The sequence below is a fragment of the Lissotriton helveticus genome, chromosome 8, assembly GCF_964261635.1.
Source record: "Lissotriton helveticus chromosome 8, aLisHel1.1, whole genome shotgun sequence".
Taxonomy (NCBI): Eukaryota; Metazoa; Chordata; class Amphibia; order Caudata; family Salamandridae; genus Lissotriton; species Lissotriton helveticus.
Window position 1 is genome coordinate 992,076,496 of NC_136069.1, and position 23,956 is coordinate 992,100,451.

At 47.7% G+C, this 23,956-nt stretch overlaps 1 protein-coding gene across 4 annotated transcripts in view; it reads right to left on the reverse strand.

The window, feature by feature from the left end:
• Positions 1–23,956, reverse strand: part of TOMM70 (translocase of outer mitochondrial membrane 70) — a 500,420-nt gene that overhangs the window by 291,145 nt on the left and 185,319 nt on the right. The window contains exon 1 of one of the 4 annotated variants that reach the window (XM_078657828.1): positions 12,080–12,358. The exons of 2 other annotated variants lie outside the window; for them this stretch is intronic. In XM_078657828.1, the coding sequence (XP_078513954.1) occupies positions 12,080–12,358 (279 nt within the window). Of the gene's footprint in view, positions 1–12,079; positions 12,359–23,956 lie in introns of those variants that run through there. One more of the 4 variants, XM_078657829.1, reaches the window with a different exon arrangement.

Consider the following 23,956-nt stretch of genomic DNA (forward strand, 5'->3'; position numbering starts at 1 on the left):
AGATAATTGTTGATACTGCGGATGTGAAGTGGCAGTGTATGCTAAAGTTTAGATGCCAGAATACAGCAGGAATGCCCACCAGCCTGCACCCTCCTTACCCGAGGAACGACCAACAGATGATGACCCATCGAGCGTAGCTGGCAGGTGGGAAGATAAGATGACACCAGATTCGTTAAAATACCAGGGGAGGAGAGATTCAGAATTTTAAAAGTGATACACAGGGCCTTGAACTCAAAACGTCTAGCCACCGGCAACCAGTGTAGCCGACGGATAGCATCAGTCGTAGAGCAAGTTCTAGGAAAGCCAAGAAGGGTTCTGGCCTTTGCATTCTGGGCCCTCTGCAATCTCAGAATCTCAGACTTGTTTGTTCCTAGGTAAAGCGAGCTGGCGTAATCCAGTCTCGACAGGACAAAGGTTTGAACGATGACCTGCCTAATGGGTGGATTGAAAAAGCCCAGCAATGGTTTGAGCCCCGCAATATGCCGAAGCAAGCCACTGTCACTTTCTTGGTTTGAATTTGAAAGCTTAGAGCCGAATCCACCCAGACTTAGAGGTTTTTCACCACTTGTTTAGGGGCAGGTGGACAACCAAGGGCAGCAGGCCACCAGCGCTCTCACTCCACGGCTCAGGGTTTTTCCCTACCCGCAAAACCTCAGACTTGCTGGCATTGAGCTGGAGGCAGTTGGCAGACATCCACTCAGCGACGGCAGCGAAACCACTTTGAAAATTTTGAGCATCCTGCACAGAGTCGTCGGAGAGTGCCACTACCAGCTGTGTCTCATCTGCGTATGACAACTTTAAGACCTCTGCTTCTGGCCACAACTGCCAATGGTTGAGCATAAAGGTTGAAAAGTGTAGGGCAAAGGGCTGAGCTCTGTGGCACACCTCAATGGGTAGGATGGACCATAGAGGTGAAAGGAGGGGGCCATTACCTGGAAGGTCATATCAGAGAGAAAAGAGGTAAACCAATCCAGTGCAGGGCCCACAATTCCAGCCTCCTCCAGCCTTTGTAACAGGATCTGGTGGGACACAGTATCAAACGCGGCACTGAGATCCAGACAGATCAGTGCCGAAGTGTTAGAAATGGAATCCCTGGTTGGCCGAGGCTTGTGCCAAGGCCAGGCAGAAATCACCATTTCTAGTTAGGGTTGGGAAGTCACCCACCAAGACAACCCCTGCTCACCCCCTCGGTAGCTTGGCACGAGCAGTCAGGCCTATCTCGGAGGTCATGTGTAAAGCATTTGCGCGTGCACCCCCAGCAACAACCTCCCGGGCCCCCCCCACAAACGGACTCCACACAAGATATATATGAAAATAGCTTTTGTATTGAAGAACACACTTAGAAAGGAATACACAACTTACAAGGTGCCAGGGGCACGGGCAGGGTTTACAAGGGACGATACACAGGGCAGTGCCATGGGGCCACTGCCAGGAATATGCACATGATGGAACTGGCATTAGAACACATAACCCCTGGGAGCTTCCTCGCACTAGCACTAGAACACATTACAACCAGGAGCTTAGCATTAGCACACATCACCACCTGGAGCTCAATAGAACCAGCAGTAGAACTCACTCTAACCAGAAACCATATACATGCGACCTAGGATATCTTGGAGGGAAGGAATGACCAGCACATAACATAACAGAGGCATCATCAGAAGGCAACACGTAATACTTTCAGAATCACATTAACATTAATCGGTACTTCCAACAGGCAATGTCACGATGTTCATGGCAGGCTGCAGGTCGCCAACACTCAACCTAAACGGGGCAGCTGCCCACAAAGTGCTGGGCAGCTGTGGGGGTAGGGCAGAATCCCCGGGGCAAGACATGCACCGGTCAGGGGGTGCTCACGATCGGCAAGCAGCATCAAGAACAGCTGCGAGGGGGGGTGGAAGAAAGCGCTTCCCAAGCGCTAGGCAGCAAGTAGCAACAAAGTCAAGCGCTCCGAGGCGCTAGGGGATTAAAAAGCAGTAGATCCTGGGTAGAGTCCAAGAACTCAGGTGGAGCACAGCAGCTCCTAGCAGGAAAAGGCCATTAGAAATCCAGGAGCTGGGCAGGGCCCAGGGGGGCAAGCCAACCCTGAGCCCGAGCAGCCGCACGCCCCTGGCAGGGTTCCAGTCAGGACAAGCAGGAAGAGAGAGAGAAGAGGGCACACCCTCCTTTTATACAGGAGATCCCTTTGTCTAAAAAGGGGCAGGCAGGAGGAGAACCAGCTAGAACTGGTTATAAGGAATTTCTTCTTACTGGCCAGGCTAAGACACCAGACGCACCCCAGGTGGGTGGAGCCAGCATTGTGGGGGGGACAGCCCAGACCCATACAGGATACAGGCACAGCCCCTCCCTCACTTCATCCAATCACACGCCAGCATACTTACTGCACACACACACCGATGTCTAGAAGTGGCACTTCTCTTTTAGGCACACCCACGTCGCATACATCATCTTACAGCATTCAATCACACGAGTCCATACATACCAGACTCGCGCTGGTACCCCTCATGCACCAGGGACTATCAGGGACCCACACATTCCCCATGCATTCCTATGGGAGGGCAGTCCTCACCCATCTACACGCACTCAGAGTGGGAATCACCATCCCCCGGTCACATTTAACAAGGGGTGGACCCGCCAGAAGGGCCCAGTCCAACACGGCCCCCTTCCAGCCAAAACGCAGGGTAGGCCAATCACCACCGTGATGGACTTCCCTGCTTTGGGGACAATAAAAAAAAACATGGACGTGGGCCCGCACGGCAGGGACACCCTCCCGTACTACGCCACGTTGATCTCATCGACACACCCCGACTAAATTACAAAAAAAAACAAAAAAAAAACAACCAAAACAAACAGAACAAAAAAAAACAAAAAAAACATAGGCCCTCCCAGGCTACCCCACTGGTACTCCTTAGTTGACCCCGGCTAGGACCAGGCCCTAGGCCACCAAGATACCACTGGTCCATACCAACCCGGAGTGGGGGGTGGTAACCCCTGGCCCACGACAGCCCTTCTCCACTCCCTTCCTTCGTGTAGTACCACTCGACCACTTTCTCTTCCACCCAGGGTCCGCACCCTCAGGCTGACCAGAGGTCACGGGCAAGAATGCCCCACCCTACCTCTACTTCTGAAGTTCCACGCTCTCCCAGGAGAAGCACCCTCAGAACACGATCTCCTACCAGTTCAGAACTTCCTCCCTCCACTGGTCTACCACCTGGGAACTAAGTTCACCGGATGCCCAGGGGTCAGACTCCCTCTGACCCCCGTCCAGTTCCGCACCTAACATTCACTCAGCACGATGAGCCGCGACAACGTCAGCAGGGCTCCAAGTTCAGCTCTCCCCAAGGCAAGCCGCGACAGCGTCAGCAGGGCTTCCTTTTCCGGGATACAACCTCACATTCACTTCAGCACAATGAGCCGCGACAACGTCAGCAGGGCTCCAGTTCAGCTCTCCCCAAGGCAAGCCGCGACTCAGTCAGCAGGGCCCCCTTGTCCGGGATACAACTTAACATTCACTACAGCACAATGAGCCGCGACAACGTCAGCAGGGCTCCAAGTTCAGCTCTCCCCAAGGCAAGCCGCGACAGCGTCAGCAGGGCTTCCTTGTCCGGGATACCACCGAACATTCACTACAGCACGATGAGCCGCGACAACGTCAGCAGGGCTCCAAGTTCAGCTCTCCCCAAGGCAAGCCGCGACTCAGTCAGCAGGGCTTCCTTGTCCAGGATACAACTATTCGTTCATGCAACACTAAGAGGAGCCGCGACCACGTCAGCAGGGCTCATAAGTTCCAGAAGACACCTGACGCATCAAACACATTCAGCGGTGCACGGAACACTTGATGCATCCAACACATTCAGCGGGGGAAGGAAGGATACAATTATCGTGGATTCAGCAAGCTCCCCATCTCAGAGAACTTACCCTCCGTTACTTCAGCACACCTCAACATTCATCCACACACCCTCCCCTGGACTGGTAAGACAGTTTTCACCGCCCCTGATTCCTCAACCTGACCCATGTGGCACAGGTACCATTACTCTAGGGAAGGGACAAGGACCGCACATATTGGACACAATTTCGCTGCCACCACTGGATCCCACCCTTCTGGTGAATCCAGAAAACACATTGCACTTAGGGGGATGATCTACCCTCCCGAGCTAGGGACACCTAACTCACAGTGCACCAGAACCACATTTTTCACAACAATAGACATTTTTAGCAAAGTGCACCAGGACCACATTTTTCACAAGACAGACATTTTTAGCAAAGTGTACCAGAACCACTTTTTTTCACAGGAACAGACATTTTTAGCAAAGTGCACCAGAACCATCTTTTTCACAAAACAAATATTTTTAGCAACGTGCACCAATAGTTTCTTTTCTTTGTGACAATCTAAACTGCAGAGTGTTGTAGTGGGGCCGGTTATCACTGAGGTACTGCGCAAACACAAGTCCAAATCCCACCGCTGCCACCAAATGTTAGAAATGGAATCCCTGGTTGGCCGAGGCTTGTGCCAAGGCCAGGCAGAAATCACCATTTCTAGTTAGGGTTGGGAAGTCACCCACCAAGACAACCCCTGCTCACCCCCTCGGTAGCTTGGCACGAGCAGTTAGGCCTATCTCGGAGGTCATGTGTAAAGCATTTGCGCGCACACCCCCAGCAACAACCTCCCGGGCCCCCCCCACAAACGGACTCCACACAAGATATATATGAAAATAGCTTTTGTATTGAAGAACACACTTAGAAAGGAATATGCAACTTACAAGGTGCCAGGGGCACGGGCAGGGTTTACAAGGGACGATACACAGGGCAGTGCCATGGGGCCACTGCCAGGAATATGCACATGATGGAACTGGCATTAGAACACATAACCCCTGGGAGCTTCCTCGCACTAGCACACATTACAACCAGGAGCTTAGCATTAGCACACATCACCACCTGGAGCTCAATAGAACCAGCAGTAGAACTCACTCTAACCAGAAACCATATACATGCGACCTAGGATATCTTGGAGGGAAGGAATGACCAGCACATAACATAACAGAGGCATCATCAGAAGGCAACACGTAATACTTTCAGAATCACATTAACATTAATCGGTACTTCCAACAGGCAATGTCACGATGTTCATGGCAGGCTGCAGGTCGCCAACACTCAACCTAAACGGGGCAGCTGCCCACAAAGTGCTGCGCAGCTGTGGGGGTAGGGCAGAATCCCCGGGGCAAGACATGCACCGGTCAGGGGGTGCTCACGATCGGCAAGCAGCATCAAGAACAGCTGCGAGGGGGGGTGGAAGAAAGCGCTTCCCAAGCGCTAGGCAGCAAGTAGCAACAAAGTCAAGCGCTCCGAGGCGCTAGGGGATTAAAAAGCAGTAGATCCTGGGTAGAGTCCAAGAACTCAGGTGGAGCACAGCAGCTCCTAGCAGGAAAAGGCCATTAGAAATCCAGGAACTGGGCAGGGCCCAGGGGGGCAAGCCAACCCTGAGCCCGAGCAGCCGCACGCCCCTGGCAGGGTTCCAGTCAGGACAAGCAGGAAGAGAGAGAGAAGAGGGCACACCCTCCTTTTATACAGGAGATCCCTTTGTCTAAAAAGGGGCAGGAGAACCAGCTAGAACTGGTTATAAGGAATTTCTTCTTACTGGCCAGGCTAAGACACCAGACGCACCCCAGGTGGGTGGAGCCAGCATTGTGGGGGGGACAGCCCAGACCCATACAGGATACAGGCACAGCCCCTCCCTCACTTCATCCAATCACACGCCAGCATACTTACTGCACACACACACCGATGTCTAGAAGTGGCACTTCTCTTTTAGGCACACCCACGTCGCATACATCATCTTACAGCATTCAATCACACGAGTCCATACATACCAGACTCGCGCTGGTACCCCTCATGCACCAGGGACTATCAGGGACCCACACATTCCCCATGCATTCCTATGGGAGGGCAGTCCTCACCCATCTACACGCACTCAGAGTGGGAATCACCATCCCCCGGTCACATTTAACAAGGGGTGGACCCGCCAGAAGGGCCCAGTCCAACACGAAGTGTTCCCCGCATCCAGTACTACCCTTAGGTGTTCTGTCACAGCTAAAAGAGCAGACTCTGTGCTGTGGCCAGGACGGAAGCCCTTCTGAGAGGGATCCAATATGTTATTCTCCTCTAAAAAGCCTGTCAGGATGGAGTTTATGCAGGCCTCAGAGATCTTAGAGGTCCAAAGCAGGAGAGAGATAGGTTGAAAATTCTCGGGTCTAGCTGTGTCGAGGGTTGTTTTTTTTTTTTTTAACAAGAGGCTAACCCTTTCTTGCTTCCAGGTCCTGGGAACAGTAGCGGTAGACAGAGACATATTGATCACCTGACCCAGAGGTGTAAGAAGCACAGGTAACAGTTTCATAAATTGTTCGGGCTTCATAGGGTCAACAGGAGAACCCGATTTAACTTTGCTGCATAAAACGCACAATTCATCCTGGGTAATCAGCGGGAACGTGGCAAGCGTCTGAGTAGATAGAGGTCGACACACTGGGTCGGAGCCCAGAGCGGCTTGGGGAAAGGTTTTATAGATGTTTACCACCTTAATTGACAAAAAAGAGGCAAGAACCTCACAGTGCTCATCCGACGTGATAGAGGGTGCTGTAGATACACCAGCCGATTTAAGATCTTTAAGTATAGAGAAAATACTCTTGGTGGGTTTCCTGCTGCACCTAATCTCGTCAGCAAAGTAAGCTGCCAGTTCAGACTGAATAGCCCTATGATACTTTTTAATGGCTGCCTGATAACACCCCTTCCGGATCGGATCATAATCCAGCCTCCAGCCCGCTCCAGCCTCTTACATGCTTTACGCATGGTGGCAAGTTTGTCATTGTACCAGGTACTAGATTTAGTGTTGCGACATTTAGACCATTTTGCAGGAATAAGTGTGTCCAGCGAGCGGAGGAGCCAATCCGATACTGTGTTATACACAGCATCTGGATCATCTGGCAAACTGGGCATACTCCTCATAAGGAGGGCAAGAAGGTGATCGGTGTTTAATTTATGCCAAGGGCGTTTAAGAGAAAGGTTGTTGATCACCCTCTGTGGGGGTTCAACCCCCGAGAGGGTCATAGGGACCAGATAGTAGTCAGACCAACTAATGGCAATGGGGGTAGCGACAGAGTTGGGAAAGATTAGAAAAGACCGGGTCTAGCAAGTGGCCGGCAGAATGGGTAGGGCCATGGACCAATTGGAGCAGCTGACAAGCCACTAGATCAGCAGAAAAATTACCAGCTTCTGAATCATGGGTATTTTCAAGGTTCAGGTGACCAATAACGCTGAAATTCGCAGATTATTATTATTATTAAGCGTTCTTATATAGCGCTCGATTACCCGTAGGCATCTCGGCGCTTGCCTTGGGAACCCGTCCTGGTGTTTCCCTGTGAGATACCCGTACTGGGCATCCCCAAGGTGAAAGCCAGGCATCCCGCCGCGGGGGGCCGTAGTGGAGATTAAGCAAGCTAATGCCCAGAGCTGCAGAGTGTGAACCTGTGACTCGAGTAGGCACCGAAACGAGAATTATCGAGTCCGTGGATATTTGGGTTCAAGACCCTGCCGTGTCGGGATTGAACCCTGGTCCCGGGTCTGACCTCTGCTTCAGGGTCTGCCACCTCTAACCAGTGAGCCACACTTCTCAATGAATGTGCCCCTAAACTCCTTCGAAGGTCCTGGCGGACGATAAACTAGTAGGCCAGACATGGTATAGCGTGCGTTAAAAGAAATGCCAAAGCGCGCACATTCACAGCATATCAGGGATTCTTTAACCAGAGTGCAGGTGTAACGGGATTTAAAAACAACTGAAATGCCTCCCCCTCAAGCCTCTTTGTTGAGACTCATAATTAGGGCTCCCGGTTTTCTGTTTAAACTGATTTTTACATATAAATACAGACTGAATGTTTTTTTCCTTTGTCTGTATTTATATGTAAAAACTGGTAAATACTAGAGAATTGCGTCGCTGCCGTGCTCGAATCCAGAGCTATCTCGCCGCCCCGCCCCCTCCTCGTCGTGAGACAGTTTCCCGGGCACACACACAGCCGCACCCGTGCACTTCACAGGTCTTTAAAAGACCATTTGCACGTTAATGTGGCCTTGCTGTTGTTTCACCCCTTCTAAGAGCCCCTGCAGCTCCACTCTGACTATTGCTTAAAGATCCAGCCCTCCCTCCCCGCCCACTGAAATTTGACTCTAGTTGCTCCTCTGGCCTGAACATTCTACAAGAATTTGTGACCTGTTCTTCATATGAACTCCTTATCAACAGAAGGTCCCGGATAAAATCATTTTATTTAATAAAAAAAAGGAAACGCGTCACTCTGACCGGGTTTTTACTCAGTTTTCTATTCTTGGATTTAGAGTGTGAAAGGCAACAGAAATTACCAGCTTTTCAGGACAAGCACGGACTGGTGGCGACACACACAGACGCACACACACCTCTGCTACACACCTCTGCTGAAGATCTGATTTAGGGCAACAATAGTGCAAATAATAAATAATTACATAGCGCATGGATTCCACCCATATGCCCTATAGCGAAACTCAGGAACCAACCCGATGTTCAGCTAACTCCTCCGACCTGGACATTGGAACAATAAAAGGAAGTTAAAACCGCAAACTACAGTTTTTTGTGTAGTGCTTGCTGCCAGATTCTTACGGATTCATAGCACTGCAAATGGGATAATGTGCTGAGCTTTGGAAGGGTTAAAAAACAAGACCGCATAGAGATTGAACGTGGGACCTGTATGTTGCACAATGGTTAAAACCAATGCGTGCAAAGCCAATTGGGCTCAAAGGGCTTCAGCTGCTCAGAAGCAAATACTGTCTTGTTCTATTCTCTATATGAAGAGAACAATATTTGGGCTTTGGAACGCATAGAAAAAAATACAGCGATTCTTCACAACATTTAAATGTACACTCCCATATTTCAATGCACACTCCAGAATCTTTACATACACGCCGCATGGCTAATTCCAGTCTTTGTCAACTGATAGCACAAGGCTGGTGGCAGAGAAGCAGAGGAGAATGCTAAAATGAGGAATAAAATAAATGAGCAGAAACATAGCTACCGTAAAAAACTCCCCATGTTAACTGCCGCAGTCATGTTCATACCTTTGGCATGCCTGCATGAAGTACCCGTATCATACTGTACATATGTACACATAGGGCCTTCTCATACAATCTTGGCTAACGCTCCTGTTTTTTAAACCTGAAGAATTGCCTAACTTGTACACATTGATTGGAAAATAAAGGCATCCCATTCCATTTAGGAGAACCATATTTCCAGTGAGTACGATGCTATTGAACAAAGACAGCATCAGTTCTCCACATATTCTGAAACACATTTGGAATCTGTGTACAGGTAGGTGCATTTGTTGCTTCCCCGGCCCTTCAGAGAATTCACCATCTCCAAGGCTCTGCCTCTCAAGTAAACTCTGGGCCAGCCCTCCGCCATTTCAACTCGAAAGGTATGTGTATTTCCCCTATGTAAAAAGTAAATATCAGACTCCAAAAGAACCAGGGCACACCACCACCTACTCATCGGGGCCCGGTAGATCGGTACTTCCTCTCCAGTACTACCATATTACGGTAACTAGTCCTCAAAATTCACACTCCCACAACGGTGCTGTCCGGGCTTTCACCTGCCCCTTCTCCACCTAGGGGCGCCAACATCATGCTGTAGCCTCCCCCAACGCCCCTGACTCCTCCTGTCCAAGGCCCCATATAGTTGCCCAACTCTGCCCACTGATGCCTTTAGCCCACCCACCCTCCAGACAGATGTGTTATCTCTGCCTCGAGTGTCCATCACTATCGCCCACCCCCCCTTTCTGTGTTACCATTCCGCATGTTCATGACATAATGACGTGTAATTCCACAGCCTGAAGATCCCAGCAGCTCGAGCTCACGGAATGTGCCCGGGATTCCACGCATCTCAACAAACCTCCACCTCGGGGCTTTAGATGGAAATACAGAAGCGGTGGCACATGTTTGCTCCTGAGAAGCACAGGTACTCTCCTTTTCAATTTACTCAGTACCGGACCATTTAAAGCACAGCTAAAGCCACAACAAATCGCTAGTTTAAGTGAGCGGATGTCTGCATTGTCAATTTAAATGAATGTGGAAAAATACTAGCTGTAGCTTTGTCTTTTGCTTGTGGCAACAATAAATGTGGATAAATACAGAAAAAATGCTCAAAAAATAAATATGGATAAATACAGACGGAAATGGCAAAAAAATAAATACCATAAATCCAGGAGTCCGTCTCATAATACTATAGCCTGGGGGGAGTGCCAGACCTGGCTCAGCCACCATGTCAACTGACAACCATGTCTCCGTCAAAAAGAGGACATCTGGAGACTCATCCATTAACCCCTTCCCTGCTGATGACGGAACCGCTCCGTCATCAGCCGCGGTCGCGCTGTGCTGATGACCGAGCGGTTCAGTCATGGCCCGCTCGGCACGCCTGCGCTGAGCGTTCTATTGAGCGGTTCCGTCACCAGAATGCGCCCGCCGCTCTTCCGCCCCGCCCCCTTAGCACTGCGGCAGAATAGCCGCCGCAGTGAAGGGGTTAACAGGTCGTAAACATCGGGAACATTCTTGGCCAGGGAACAACAGTTAAGGCTAAACAATATCTTAGTCGGTCAGCACAGTGAAGGGAAGTGGGAGGTGACGGGGTACTTGCGCATGAATTTAAACCACAGTTCTTGCAGCAGAACTGGCCATCTGGTATGCTACACGGAGGGGAGCTGCAGGGGCTCACTGCTCCTCTAATGGCAAGAAGGCTGCTCCCCCAGAGTAGGTGAGCTTACCACTATCCGAACCAGCCTATTGTCTGCCGACACCCGGGGGGCGCAGAGGGGCTTGCCTTAGGCGCGCCTTCCGCTCGCCAGCGGCATGGCCGCTTCTCAGCATTCCTAAATACTTAAGTGCCCAAACGGTGCCGCCCCTAGAAATGCATCAGCCCAGCACGTAGCGGGAAAACAGATGACCGCCCCCTCACAAACGGCAAATGAAGCCACGCTGGACCAGAGCGGGGATTAAAGGAACCGTAAGTAAATAACAGTAACACCAGTTTAAATAGTTAAAAATGGAAGTTCGTAGTGCCGGTAAAACATGTGCAATGATAGGCAGACTCACCAATAATGGTGTATTGAAAACTCCATGGCCTATTAGCATGGCATTATAGGCACCCAAAAATATAAAAATTAAACAAAACACAATACATGAATGTTTAGGCAATACATGCAGAAATGTCTGGATATGTACATATGGCTATGGGCATATGTCATTGTAAGAGTTCATGCATCGTATAAGAATTATATATGCATAAAAATATCTTATGCATTTGCCAATAAATGCATTTTATGGTGCTCGCTTCGGCAGCACATATACTAAATGCATTTTATGTATTCCATTCTTAAGTCCAAAAATATAGATAAGGTTTGGATATGTGTTTATAATTCTTTGCAAAACTATATGTATTTTTAAAAAAAAACTTCTACATCTTCAAAACTCTTCTAGCCACCTACTCAGCTAAACTCATATCTACCTCCTCAGCCAATAAGCACACATTCTCCACTACCAAAAACATCCAAGATCTTTTATTTAGTAACCCATCTCAATTAATGTATCCCTATTCAAAGCTAGAGGAAACCTTTAGCCTTGGGGTCCAGCGTAGAATGCTACTCACTGCAAAGCGCTTCAATGCCTTATCAGGGGTAGTAACCGCTACATAAATACAAATTACAATTACAAGCAATGCGTCCTTATTCCTCTGGAAATCACGGGCTCTGGCGTTATTGGCAACCGCCTACGCTGTTTCCGGATCTTAATAGCATAAGCAGGGTACGTTGTGGTAAGGGAAACGAGGACTTTGGCCGTTCAGTCAATTCTCTCCACCAAAAATGCTGTCAAGCCCCAGGCATAAACAACTCTGCATTGTCAGTCAACAGGCCTGCCAGTGACACTTTGGTGCTATAGGTAGACTGGGGAGGGGTAACCGCAGTGCATATTATTACACGTAGGGTGAAGGACATAAAGTGCAGCGCGGATCTGCGCTCACCATCTCGTCTGACGCCTTGGAGTCTATGGGTGGCGTCGCAGGGCTGCCATCGCCGGTCTCCCTCTTGTCCCCTGGGCCGCCCTTGCGCGCTCGCCGGCGGCTCCACCAGTAGACGGCGCCGGCACCCAGCAGCAGCGGCGCGCCGATGGCCAGGGCCAGCTGCCAGCGGGGCATCCCGCCCCCCTGCGAGGACTCCACGGGTTTCGAGGCAGCCATGATCCTACAGCAAGGGAGAGGACAGGGGTCACCGGAAGAGCAGGGCTTGCCGGGAGTGAGCATGCAACCACTTCCGCCACTCGCAGCGCAGAGCAGCGAGTCCGAAGCTAAGGATACTGACAGCTTCATGAAAATCAAAAGCGGACGAGGGTGGCAGCTCCTGTAGGGTCTTGAAATCTCTTGCAGCGAAAAGTAGCTCACCTCAGAATTTAGCGTCTGAACATTTTGGATGGTAGATTACGGGAAAAAACACGAATTTTAGTTTGGTTTATGTATCTATCCTGTTTCTTAAGAGTCAGTATCGCAAATGAAAGACCACATGTGAAGTGGACATGGGTATAGGTGCAACGTTTTCAGATTGCTTATGTGACATTTTCATGCTTCCAGCATGTGTATGAGTGACAATCTATTGCCAAATCTTTGGCACTTCCAGTGACACTTTCTCGTGAGCAAAACAAATCAATGAAGACAATGTAATGACAAAAGTATCAGAAATGACCTCTTTTGAACAACGAGAGTCTCGAAAAGGGCATTGAAACTGCAAAACCCCCTGAAATGGAAGGTCAGAACCCCACTTGGTGGTTAATGCATATGCAGCATAAAATAGCATAGAGGGTTAAAGCTCCTGGTGCAAAGCATAAGTCAATCAGTCAGTCAAAGATTATTTATGTGGCCACCAAAGGCCAGAAAGGCACACAAATAAAAACATTTGAACATACAATAGCTAAAATGATTACCATACATACTTAAACAATCCACGAGACCCAAGTAAATCAGTATAAGAATATACGTGCAAACAATTAAGAATATAAAAAGGTTGTAATGTTGCTCACTCTCAATGAAGCGCTGAGCCAATGTAGAGGAATAACGTTCTTTATTATATATTGTAATCTCCTAACTGAAGAGCACCGAGCCGGCGCTGTGTTCCTCTCGGAACTCGCGCCTTCAATGCAGGCTGCGCGCGCATCTCTAAGATGGCCGCCGCACGTCACGTCATGACGTGACGTGCATCAACTAGTATGCGCCACTACATATCTCCCCTTTTTCCAACCAACAATAAAGTCACTTACAGTTCACTGTCCATTTCGAAATCACGATACCTGGAGGGCCTTGTCACAGTTCTACCGCTCCTGGTCACTCTGGCAGTGTTCTCCGGAGGGCCTTGGCTCTGCACCTCCTCACTACATTCCTCTCTCCTTCCAGCAGTAGCTCCTTCTGTGTTTCTCCTTCGTAAGTCCTCATCTGTTCCTTGGTGATCATTTACTCTTCTCTCCTTTGTAAGTTCATCTCCAGCATCTCTTCCTTCTTGCTGCACGTCGGCTCCTTGTCCCTGCTCAATGTCCTGTTCATCTCCGTTTCCCCAGTCATTTCCCATCTGCCTCCATTGTAGGATCTTGTTGCACTTGGCCATGCGGTCTTGGGACCATACATTCCCATCACTGAGCAAGGCCGCCCGATCATATACCTCTTTGACTTGCATGGGCTTGCTATATTTACTGTCGCCTTTCTTCTGTAACGTTGCCAGCTTCACTCTGACCCACTCGCCCTGCTCTAATCTTGCTCCCTTCACGTTCCTCCTTTTGTTGTAGTGGTTGGTATATATAGACTGTGCCCTTTCCAGGTTGGCACGTACCACCGCAGGAGACCACTCACTGGTGATAACTTTTTCCATCCAAACCCTATTGTCATGGGTGAAGGGCTCACGCCCTCTCAATATCTGAAACGGGCTATATCCAGTCCCGGTTGGGGTTATTCTGTAAGCCCACACCATGTTCTCTATGGCTTTCTCCCAATCCTTGTTGCCTGAGATTGCAGCTTGTACGGCACCCATCACCACCCTGTTAAAACGTTCCACCAAGCCATTCCCGGCTGGATGATAGATGGCTGTGTGTTTGCTCGTGATGCCGTTCCTCTGCATGAATTGGTTCCACCTGTCAGATGTGAATTGGGGGCCGTTGTCACTGAGGATAGCCTTGGGAATGCCCTCTCTCACGAAAGTGTCTGACAAGAATCTTAGAATGTTCTCAGTGTCCATGGACTCATCCACCTTCACCTCCGGCCATTTGGAGTATCGATCCATGAGAACGCATACATATTTCTGAGTGCCTTGGTCATCAAGGATGGGCCCTAATATGTCTATGGATAATTCCTCCCACGGGTTCTGTGGAATCTCAAACTGTCCTAGTGCAGGACGCAGGGGTTTGAGCGTTTTGTCGGCTCCTTGGCACTGGGGACATTCTCTGACATGCCTCTCAGCTCTTATGTCCATGCCGGGCCACCAGTAGTTCTGTTTTGCTCTTAATTTCAACTTTCCAATGCCAAGGTGTCCTTCGTGTAACATGTCCAGTAGCTTAGTGATCAAGTTCCTCGGGGGGATCACCTTGTCCCCTCTATATACAAACACTCCTCTGTCCCCTACTGATAGTTCTTCTCTCACTTCGTAGTATGGCTTGATGTGTTCATTCACGTGTCGTTTGTCCGGCCAGCCCTTGACGATGTTTGATTTTACTTCCTTTATGACACTGTCTTCCTCGTATTCATCCATCCACTCCTGGTAGCTGATGATCTTCTCCTGGTCCTCTACTAGGGCTACCAATTCACTCTGGTCCGTGGGGTCCTCTTCGCCTGGCTCCATGGCCGCTGCCCTGCTCAGGTAGTCTGCTACCCGATTCCGATTTCCAGGAATATACTCCACGTCATACCTGAACTCAAGTATCTTCAATGTCATCTTGGATATCCTGGGAGTGGCGTTGGCGTGCCCGCTAGATGTTAATACCTTCACCAAAGGCTTATGGTCTGTCCTGAGTAAGAATCGGGTACCCCATAGGAACTGCCGAAATCTCGATGTGGCCCACACTACGGCCAACATCTCCTTCTCGATTACGCTGTACTTGCTTTCAGTGGCTGTTAATGTCCGAGAAGCGAAGCTGATCGTCTCCATCAGCCCCTGTCCACGATCTTGCAATAGTACTGCACCTAATCCTTTATCACTTGCATCAGTCGTGAGCACTGTGACACCCTGCGGGTCATATCCCTTCAGCGGTACTGCTCCCGTGACATCCTTTTTGATCATGTCGAACTCACTTTGTGCCTCTGGTGTCCATTGGAAGCAGGTGTTCTCCCTGGTCAGCATCCTCATATGGTGTGTCTTGGAAGCAAAGTGTACCACATATTTACTGTAGTACTCCGCCATACCCAAAAACGATCTAACCTCCTCTTTGTTGGTGGGTGGCGGAGCCTCAGCGATTGCCTTCACATTTCCTGCCTTTGGCGTGATGCCTTGAGCCCCAATCTCATGGCCCAAGTAGGTCACTGACTCCAGACCCAGTCGGCATTTGGCCCACTCAGCTGTGAGGCCTTTGATTTCTAGGGTTTTCAGTACCTTCTCCAGCTTCTGATCATGGTCTATTTTGTCTCGCCCCATCACCAGGATGTCGTCCTGGAAATATTGGATGCCCGTTATGTCCTTAAACAACTGGTGCATTAGTTTCTGGAACACGGCGGCTGCCGAGGCCAATCCGAACGGCATGCGGCGGAACTGGTAGCAGCCGAATGGGGTGATGAATGAAGTGAGTTTTCTGCTGTCTGGGTGTAATTCTATTTGGTGGTAGGCGGAGGTCAAATCGATGGTGGAGTACCACTTGACCCCTCTTGTTCTGGCCAACATTTCCTCGATTCTTGGGAGGGGGAATTTTTCCACGACAATGTTCTTGTTTAACTCCCTCAGGTCAACACAGAGCCTGACCTTTCCATTGGGCGTCATGACTACCACCAACGGTGCGAGCCATTCTGCACAGGTGATAGGTTCAATTATCCCTTTCCTTTCCAAGTCTTGAAGTTCTGTTTGAACTGCCTCCTTTACAGCTATTGGTACATTCCTTACTTTGTGGGCCACCGGACTGGCGTCGTTCTTGAGTATAATCTTGTGTTGGAACCTCTGCACCTTCCCTACTGTGCCTCCGAATACCTTTGGATAACTCTCTTTCCATCTTGTCAAATTGGGCCAGGTGTCCGGTTCAGTGAGCAGGATCTGTTCTTTTCCTCCTGGGTCCAGTTTTATTCCCAAGTCACCCTGATCCAGCCATCCCAGCACAGACGGTCCCTTCTCTGAGACGTATAGTTTACACATCGCTGAGCGGCCTCTGAACTCGAACTTTAGGAGCCGGAACCCCACCATGGGGATGCGGTCACCATTATATGTAACTGGTCGGATATCCAGTTTCTCCAACTCTGGTCCTAGTTTGAGTCTGAAAGTGTCGTTCCACACCGCTCTTGGCACTATGGTGAAGGGTGAGCCGGTGTCTGCCACCACCTCGACGGCTATTCCACCCATCTTCATTTCCAGTACGGGTTTGGTTGTCCTCGTCCCCTCCACGCTCAAGATCTGGTCATAAATGCACAAGACTGTGTCGACTTCTTCTTCCTGGGTCTCATCCTGGTGCACCTCTTCTTGATCGACGTATCGCACCGCATTCTTCGACAATTTCTTCCGGCACACCTTCTCGTAATGGCCGATGATGCCACAGTGCATGCACTTGGCCCTGAACGCAGGACATCTCCTGTCGTGTGCCTCATGTGACCAACTCCCGCACCTGTAGCACGTCTTTCTTGTGTCGTTGCTGGGTTGTCGTCCATGCTGACCAGTGTTGCTTTGCCCTTTGTTGTGACCTTTCCTTTCCGGGCCCTTGTATTTCTGGTCCCTCCGCGGTTCTTCTTCGTATACTTTGTTCACCATGGAGCTGGGTGCTGTGTCTTTCTTGGTAGCATCGGCGCACCTGCGTGCCAGCTCTGCCCTCTTGACGATGACCATCACGTCTTTGAGTGTGGTGTCTCCACTCACCCACAGCTTGTCCTGAACATTTGTGCTGGAGGTGTGCATCACTATCTGGTCTTTGATAAATTCCTCCTCCCACTCTTTGTACCTGCACGTGGTCGCTAATTTCTTCAGGGCCGCCACATATTCCTCAATTGACTCTCCAGATCTTTGTTTCCTCTGCTGGAAGTTGAATCTGTCGACTGATACACATACAGTGGGTCGATAATGTTCATTTAGGTCGTCGAGGGCATGGGCATATACATCATCGTCCGTGCTATCTCTTTGTTTGGGCACCAGGCTCTTGTATATCCTGAGTCCTTCTGGTCCCAGATTTAGTAGTAATATGCGTTTCTTCCTTTTGGAGGTGAATACCTCTTCGTTTTCATCCTCCAGAACCCCTATAAAGTTGTCTATGTATTCTCGCCAGTCCTCCCATTTCATTAATGGTTCCCCTGGTTTCGGTAGGAACTGGACCGGCGCTATGGCGTACCCCGCTGGTGTGCTCATCCTCTCTCCCTTGCCTGTGGATGCTCTGTCCGCTTTGCTGGTGGGGCTGCCTGGGGTGCTGTCTGCTTCTGCTTTGTAGGGTTGTGCCCGGGGACTCTCGGTGTCGGCCCCCTCCTCTTGCTTAGTGGTTGCCAGCTCGCTGCCTCTAGTGTAGTGGGACCGTTTTAGGTTTGGCGCGCTTTTTGTAGCTTGTGCATAGTATGTACACCGCCCCCCTGCTGATTTCTCTGTTCGGTTGGTTGTGGCTCTGCCACGCTCTTCAGTATATGTGTCTCTTCTCTTTTATTGGCACTTATCTGTGTCACCAGTCCTGGCTGTGCTCCATTGGTGCTTCACGTGTCTCGTGTGTCCTCACAGGTTCTTGCTGTTCCTCAAAGGGTCTGCCTGCGCTGGCTTCGTGAGTCTCACACGAGGGTTCTGGTCGCGTCCCGACCTCGTCGCCACTGTAATGTTGCTCACTCTCAATGAAGCGCTGAGCCAATGTAGAGGAATAACGTTCTTTATTATATATTGTAATCTCCTAACTGAAGAGCGCCGAGCCGGCGCTGTGTTCCTCTCGGAACTTGCGCCTTCAATGCAGGCTGCGCGCGCATCTCTAAGATGGCCGCCGCACGTCACGTCATGACGTGACGTGCATCAACTAGTATGCGCCACTACAAAGGTCATTCTGTAAAAACAAATACAAATTACAGCTCCAAGTATAAAATTTAGCAAAAAAAATTGTAAGAGTGATAGCGTTTTGACGAAGTAGGCACACCACATAGTCAAGCAATACCAAGTACTAGAAATAGACACATACATTTCCCAGAAAGCAGTGGACAGGATTCAGCCTGGCTACGCCATGAGCATCTTCTTCCTATGTCTCATGGCCCCTATAAAGAAGCTAGCCACACCAAAACAGACCTTAGGGGAGGAGAGCATTTGTAAGTATACTAGTGCAGGCCTTACTTAAACAAATCAACACGATCTGAGAGAAGCAGGAGATTAAATTTTTACGCAAAGGGGCAACAAGTTCACAAAAAAGGTCAAATGTAAGGTGTCCTGTTCAGACAAATTGTCACATGGACATGGCATCAGAGAAGCAGGCTTTGTTAAGCCTTTGGGAAAGGCTAATAACCAGTGAAGGAAATTCAATCTCAATCTGATTAGCAGAAAGCGATGCTTGCTGCACCAGGGGCGTAACAAACACCCCTGCAGCTCCTGCAGTGTGGGGCGCCCCCAGTCTACGGTTGGTGAAGGGGGCCCCTTCAGCTCTTCGGTAGAGAGCTGTGAGAGAGAGGCTTGCTCTAAAGCAACTGCAGTGTGCAGCCTGCTCTGAGCTCCTCCCGCTGAACCAGGACAGAAGAGAAACAAAGTAACAAGTTACATTGTTTCTCTTCAGTCAGAGCCAGGCCAGTCGGACTAGGAATGGGCTGCTGTGTAGAAAGAACTCTGGCAGCAATCCAACATGTACTAACAAGATTCAGGCTTCCTGATATGGTCAGTGCGATGGAAGCAGGTTAGGGTGACGTGGTAATGATTTGGCTACATGTGGAAGAAAGTAATATACATGCTGAACAGGACTATAAACTTGTCAATGATGCTGAAGTCAGTATATACATACAGACATATTAGCCATGAAAACATCTAATTCTCAAAGTTCGAAATGCTGACGAGTGTCGAGATGTGTGCTGTATTCTAGATGTGTATAAGTGGCCATACCAACTTCATGGACAAGCATTGTGCTGCACATTATCTGATGTACAGGCATTCTGTGCAAAGTAACTGAAGGATAAGTAGCACGTTAACTGATGGGCAGGCATTCTTTTCAAAGCAACTGATGGATAAACATTCTGTGCAAAGCAACAGATGGATAAACTTTCGGTGGCATAGTAACTGATGGACAGTCGTTCTGTGCAAAGGGACTGATGGATAAACATTCTGTGGCACATGAACTGATGGACATGCATTTTCTGCAAAGCAACTGATGGATACACATTCTGTGCACATTCACTGATGGAAAGGCATTCTGTGCAAAGCAACTGATAGATAAACATTCTGTAGCATATTAACTGATGGGCAGGTTTTCTATGCGGTGTAATTATGTGGATAGTAACTGTGTGGTATTGAGTGTACTAGAATTATGTGGAGTGGGATTTTGTGTCATGTAGTGGGATTGTGTGTCTTGGAGTGAAATTATCTGGAATGGTATTTTGTGTTGTGGAGTGCTATGTAGTGGAGTTTACTTATGTGGTGTGCTGTTAAATATTTTAGCATGATATGATATGGAATGTTGTGGTGTAGATGGGATGTATGTGGTGTGTTGTGTAATTGTGTTGGTTTGAATTATTTAGTTTGTTGTTGAATTATGTTGTGTGGAATGGAAATGTGTAGTGTTGAATTTGTGTAACGTGGAAGCTGTGCGCTGCTGAGTGCTATTATGAGGCATAGCGTGGTGTAGTTCTGTGGAATGTTGCTACGTGGCATAGACTGGATTTAGGTGGAGTATATTTATGCAATATGGAGTAGAGCATAATTATGTGAAGGTAAATTATGTGATGCTGAGTGGTATTATGTGGAGTGTAATTATGTTGTGTGATGAATTATGTGGGGATGAATTGTGGAATTGTGTGATGTGTGGAATTATTTGGCATGGTGTGGTTTATAATTACGCGGAGTGGAATTATGCAGCATGTTGCAGAGTTGTATTTTGTGGAGGGTAATTATGTGTTTTGGAGTTGAGTGTAAATACTTTGTGTGAAGTATATTTATATAGGTTGAAGTGGAATTATGTGTAGTTGAATTGTGTTGCGTAGAGTGGAATTAGGTGGTTTGGAATAGTATTAAACTGTGTGGAATGTTATTATGTGTTGTGAAATTATGTGGTATGGCGTGAAGTAGAAATATGTGTTTTTTAATTTTTAGGATTGTGATTATGTGGTATACCGGTATTCAACCGGTATTCAATCTTTATTATGTTTTGGAACTCCATAGAGGTCCACATAAAAGAAACACACAATACAAAACTCCATTCATTGCAAAAAGACAATTTACAACCATTACCGCAATTCAAAGTAATTCATAGATACATACGCCATAAGCCATCCTTCAGTAAATATCTAAGAAACATTTAAGAAAATTAAAAATATTAAAACAGAATCTCTCATTTGGGGGGTTATACAAGGCAAACATAAAAGACTTAGCATTTAAGATACCCATTTGTAAGCATATTTGCCTTAACCATTTACAACGATATGGACGCAACACTGGACATATAAAGAGTACATGCATTCGATCTTGGGTGGACAGTTGGCAAAGATCGCAAATTGCAGGGACTCCGTACCATTTGAACAGAATATTATTTAGAGGTAACAAGTCCTGCCTCAGGAGTAACCAGAATCTCCGGACGCCATGGGGCAAATTCCAAGTAACGTAAGGTTGCACAAATTTTCTTGCAAATGAGTCAGTAAGGGGATTAACACCTTTCTTAACAAGGATTGAGGCGCTGTCTAATCTATAGCTAAGGTCCCAGGAGGCCTCTCTCAAGACAGACTTTAACTGGGTTGCGGATAAGGAAAAGAGAGTACTCTCTTCCAACTGCAGAAGCGATACAGCCTTTCTAAAATTATTAACAATTAAGAAATGTTCTCTTAAGCTTCCTAATAATTCTGCCTTTAAGAGGGATCTCATAGTCCCCTCTTCTCCTCTGGCTATGCTTGCGACCCAACGTACTACAGCTGCCAGGCCCTCCACCCAACTGCTGCGTAGGCCAAACTCAAGTCTGCAGGCAGCCACTGAACAGGCGGAATTAATAGAGATTATGCTTCTTAACAATTTTCCTTCAACCACATTTAAAAAATCCCAATGCTTTATGTCGACTAGTTCCAATCCATATAAAAGGGTCGAGGGAACTTTTGCCCTGAAGACCTCCAGTAAATATGAAAAATGCCTTCTTCCCATTGCCGAGTACAATGCACTTAAGCTTCTCCCTTGGGATATAGCTTTCCGGGCATTGTTATCGGTATGGGGTTTATCACTTAAAGTGTCTGAGATTAATTTTCCTAGAAAAACGTAGCTCTTTACCACTTCAAGTTTATCACCTCCCACAGACCAGACAAAGCTCGCAAACGTATGTTTTTTCCGGCCTGAAATACACATAATTTTACTCTTGGATGCATTGATTTTTAAATAATGAGCTTCTGCATACAAATGTAGAGCATGGAGGCGTTTGGCGAGACCTTTAGGCAAAAGATCCATTATTAAGATATCATCCGCATATAACAGACATGAGATGTGCTTTCCACCCAAGACTGGAGCTATACCATCACAAGAGGAAAGTGAGGCAGGTAAATCTGCAATATATAGTGAAAAAAGCAGTGGGGCACGGAGGCAACCTTGCTTAAGGCCATTAACTGAAGGGATAATCTTGGATAATCCCCTATCTCCTCCTTGCAGAACCTGACACCATGTGTCTGTATGTAGCGCCTGGATCATATCTAGCAATTGAAGTGGCATAACCAAAGCAGATAGCTTTCTCCACAGCAGGGGGCGATCAACCTTATCGAATGCTGTGGAGAAATCTATAAAGGCCACGTACACTCTTCCGCCGCGTACCCTTATATATTTATCAGTAATAATCTGAAGGGCGGAGAGATTATCCAAAGTTCCATGCCCCTTGCGAAAGCCTACTTGTTCTAGTGGTAAGATTTGTTTTAGAACCACCCAATCATTAATTAGGGACAATAAGCATTTAGAGAAGACCTTCCCAATTGCGTCTAAGAGGGCTATTTGACGATAGTTATTGGGAAGGTTTCTATCACTCTTTTTAAACATGGGCACAAAAATGCTCCCCTTCCAGGAAGATGGAATAGATTTTTTAATGTAACAGATCCTGAATAGAGGGAATAGAATTTTACTCCAGGATACTGAATCTTGTTTCAGGACTGATATCGGGAGTTCATCCGGTCCCATAGCTCCTGATGGACGCATATCCCTAATAGCCAGTTCTATGGATGATTCAGAAGGGGATTCAATTGTGGAATTAATATCTTCCCCAATTCCCCTAAGTTCCACTCGCAGGTCATTCTTGGCATACAAATTTAAGATGTAGTCTACCCAGGTTTGTTCCGAAATAGGAATTGGAAGGGGACGCACTCTTGTGCCACAACCCTCCCCAATGAGAGTCCAGAACTGTCTAGAGTTCCCTTGGACAGCAGCCTCCCGCAAACCAATCCATAACAAATCCTCTTTTTCTTTTTTCATTTTTTTCTTTACCCTACTTCTCCTTCTTTTAAGGAGAGATATTTTCTGAGATCTCTCTGCTGCTCCACGTATATATTGCTCCCTCACCAGTTTGTTTATTTCCTTATTAAGGGAAACAACTGCTTTAGGGAGGGAGATTTTTTTCTGATTAAATTAGATTTTTTTACAGCGGAGATAATCTCATTCATGAAAACCTCAAAAGAGGACAATTCCGACCCCTGCCAATTATCTAGGTTAGTTAAAGTTTTTTCAAGGATAGGCTCCAAACCCTTCATGGCTTTAAAATCCCAAAAACATCTTCCTGTTTTTTGAAGGGTGACCACGTCGCCATTAAGTGACCAAGGGTCAGATTTAGGAGGATCTAGTGAGAGAGTTAACATAATAACATTATGATCACTGAAGGTTGTTTCTACAACAACCAAATCCCTTAAAAGAGAAAAAATGCCGTGATCAACAATTATGTAGTCCAGAATAGATTTACTGTTGGAGGAGCTATGTGTGTAATTTGCGGGGACATCAGACGGAAGCCTACCGTTAGCTATGAGCCCCTCCGTAATGTACAATTCTTCTAACAGAAGTTTACCCCGTTTATTTGTTTTTATATTTCCTGGAAAAAGGGCTTTGGGAATCAACAGAGCCTCCTCTTTTGCTTTATTTCTAAAAAGCTCTAGACTGAGATTGGAAACTTTGCAATTTAAATCGCCAACTAACAAAAAATTGGAGGAAGGAACTGTCTCCTTAATTTGTTTGATAAAAGTAAAAACTTGTTTTAATACAATATTAAAATGATCGTCTGGCGGTATATAAGCATTTATTATCACAAAGGGATATCTTTCTCCCCTATTATCTAAATTGGAGAGAGTCACTACCTGGAAAAGGTTACTGGGGTCTACGTAGTGGGAAAAACTCCACTTTATTCTATTGGTCAGTAGGCACGCGATTCCCCCTTTTGCATGTCCCCTACTAGAAGGGGTAGCTGCCGCCTCCAACACAAAGTAATCTCTCCCTATATTCAATTTATCAATGCACCATGTTTCCTGGATGCAAATTACACTGGCATTCAAAGAAGAGAGGAACAATAATTTTTCAGGATTATT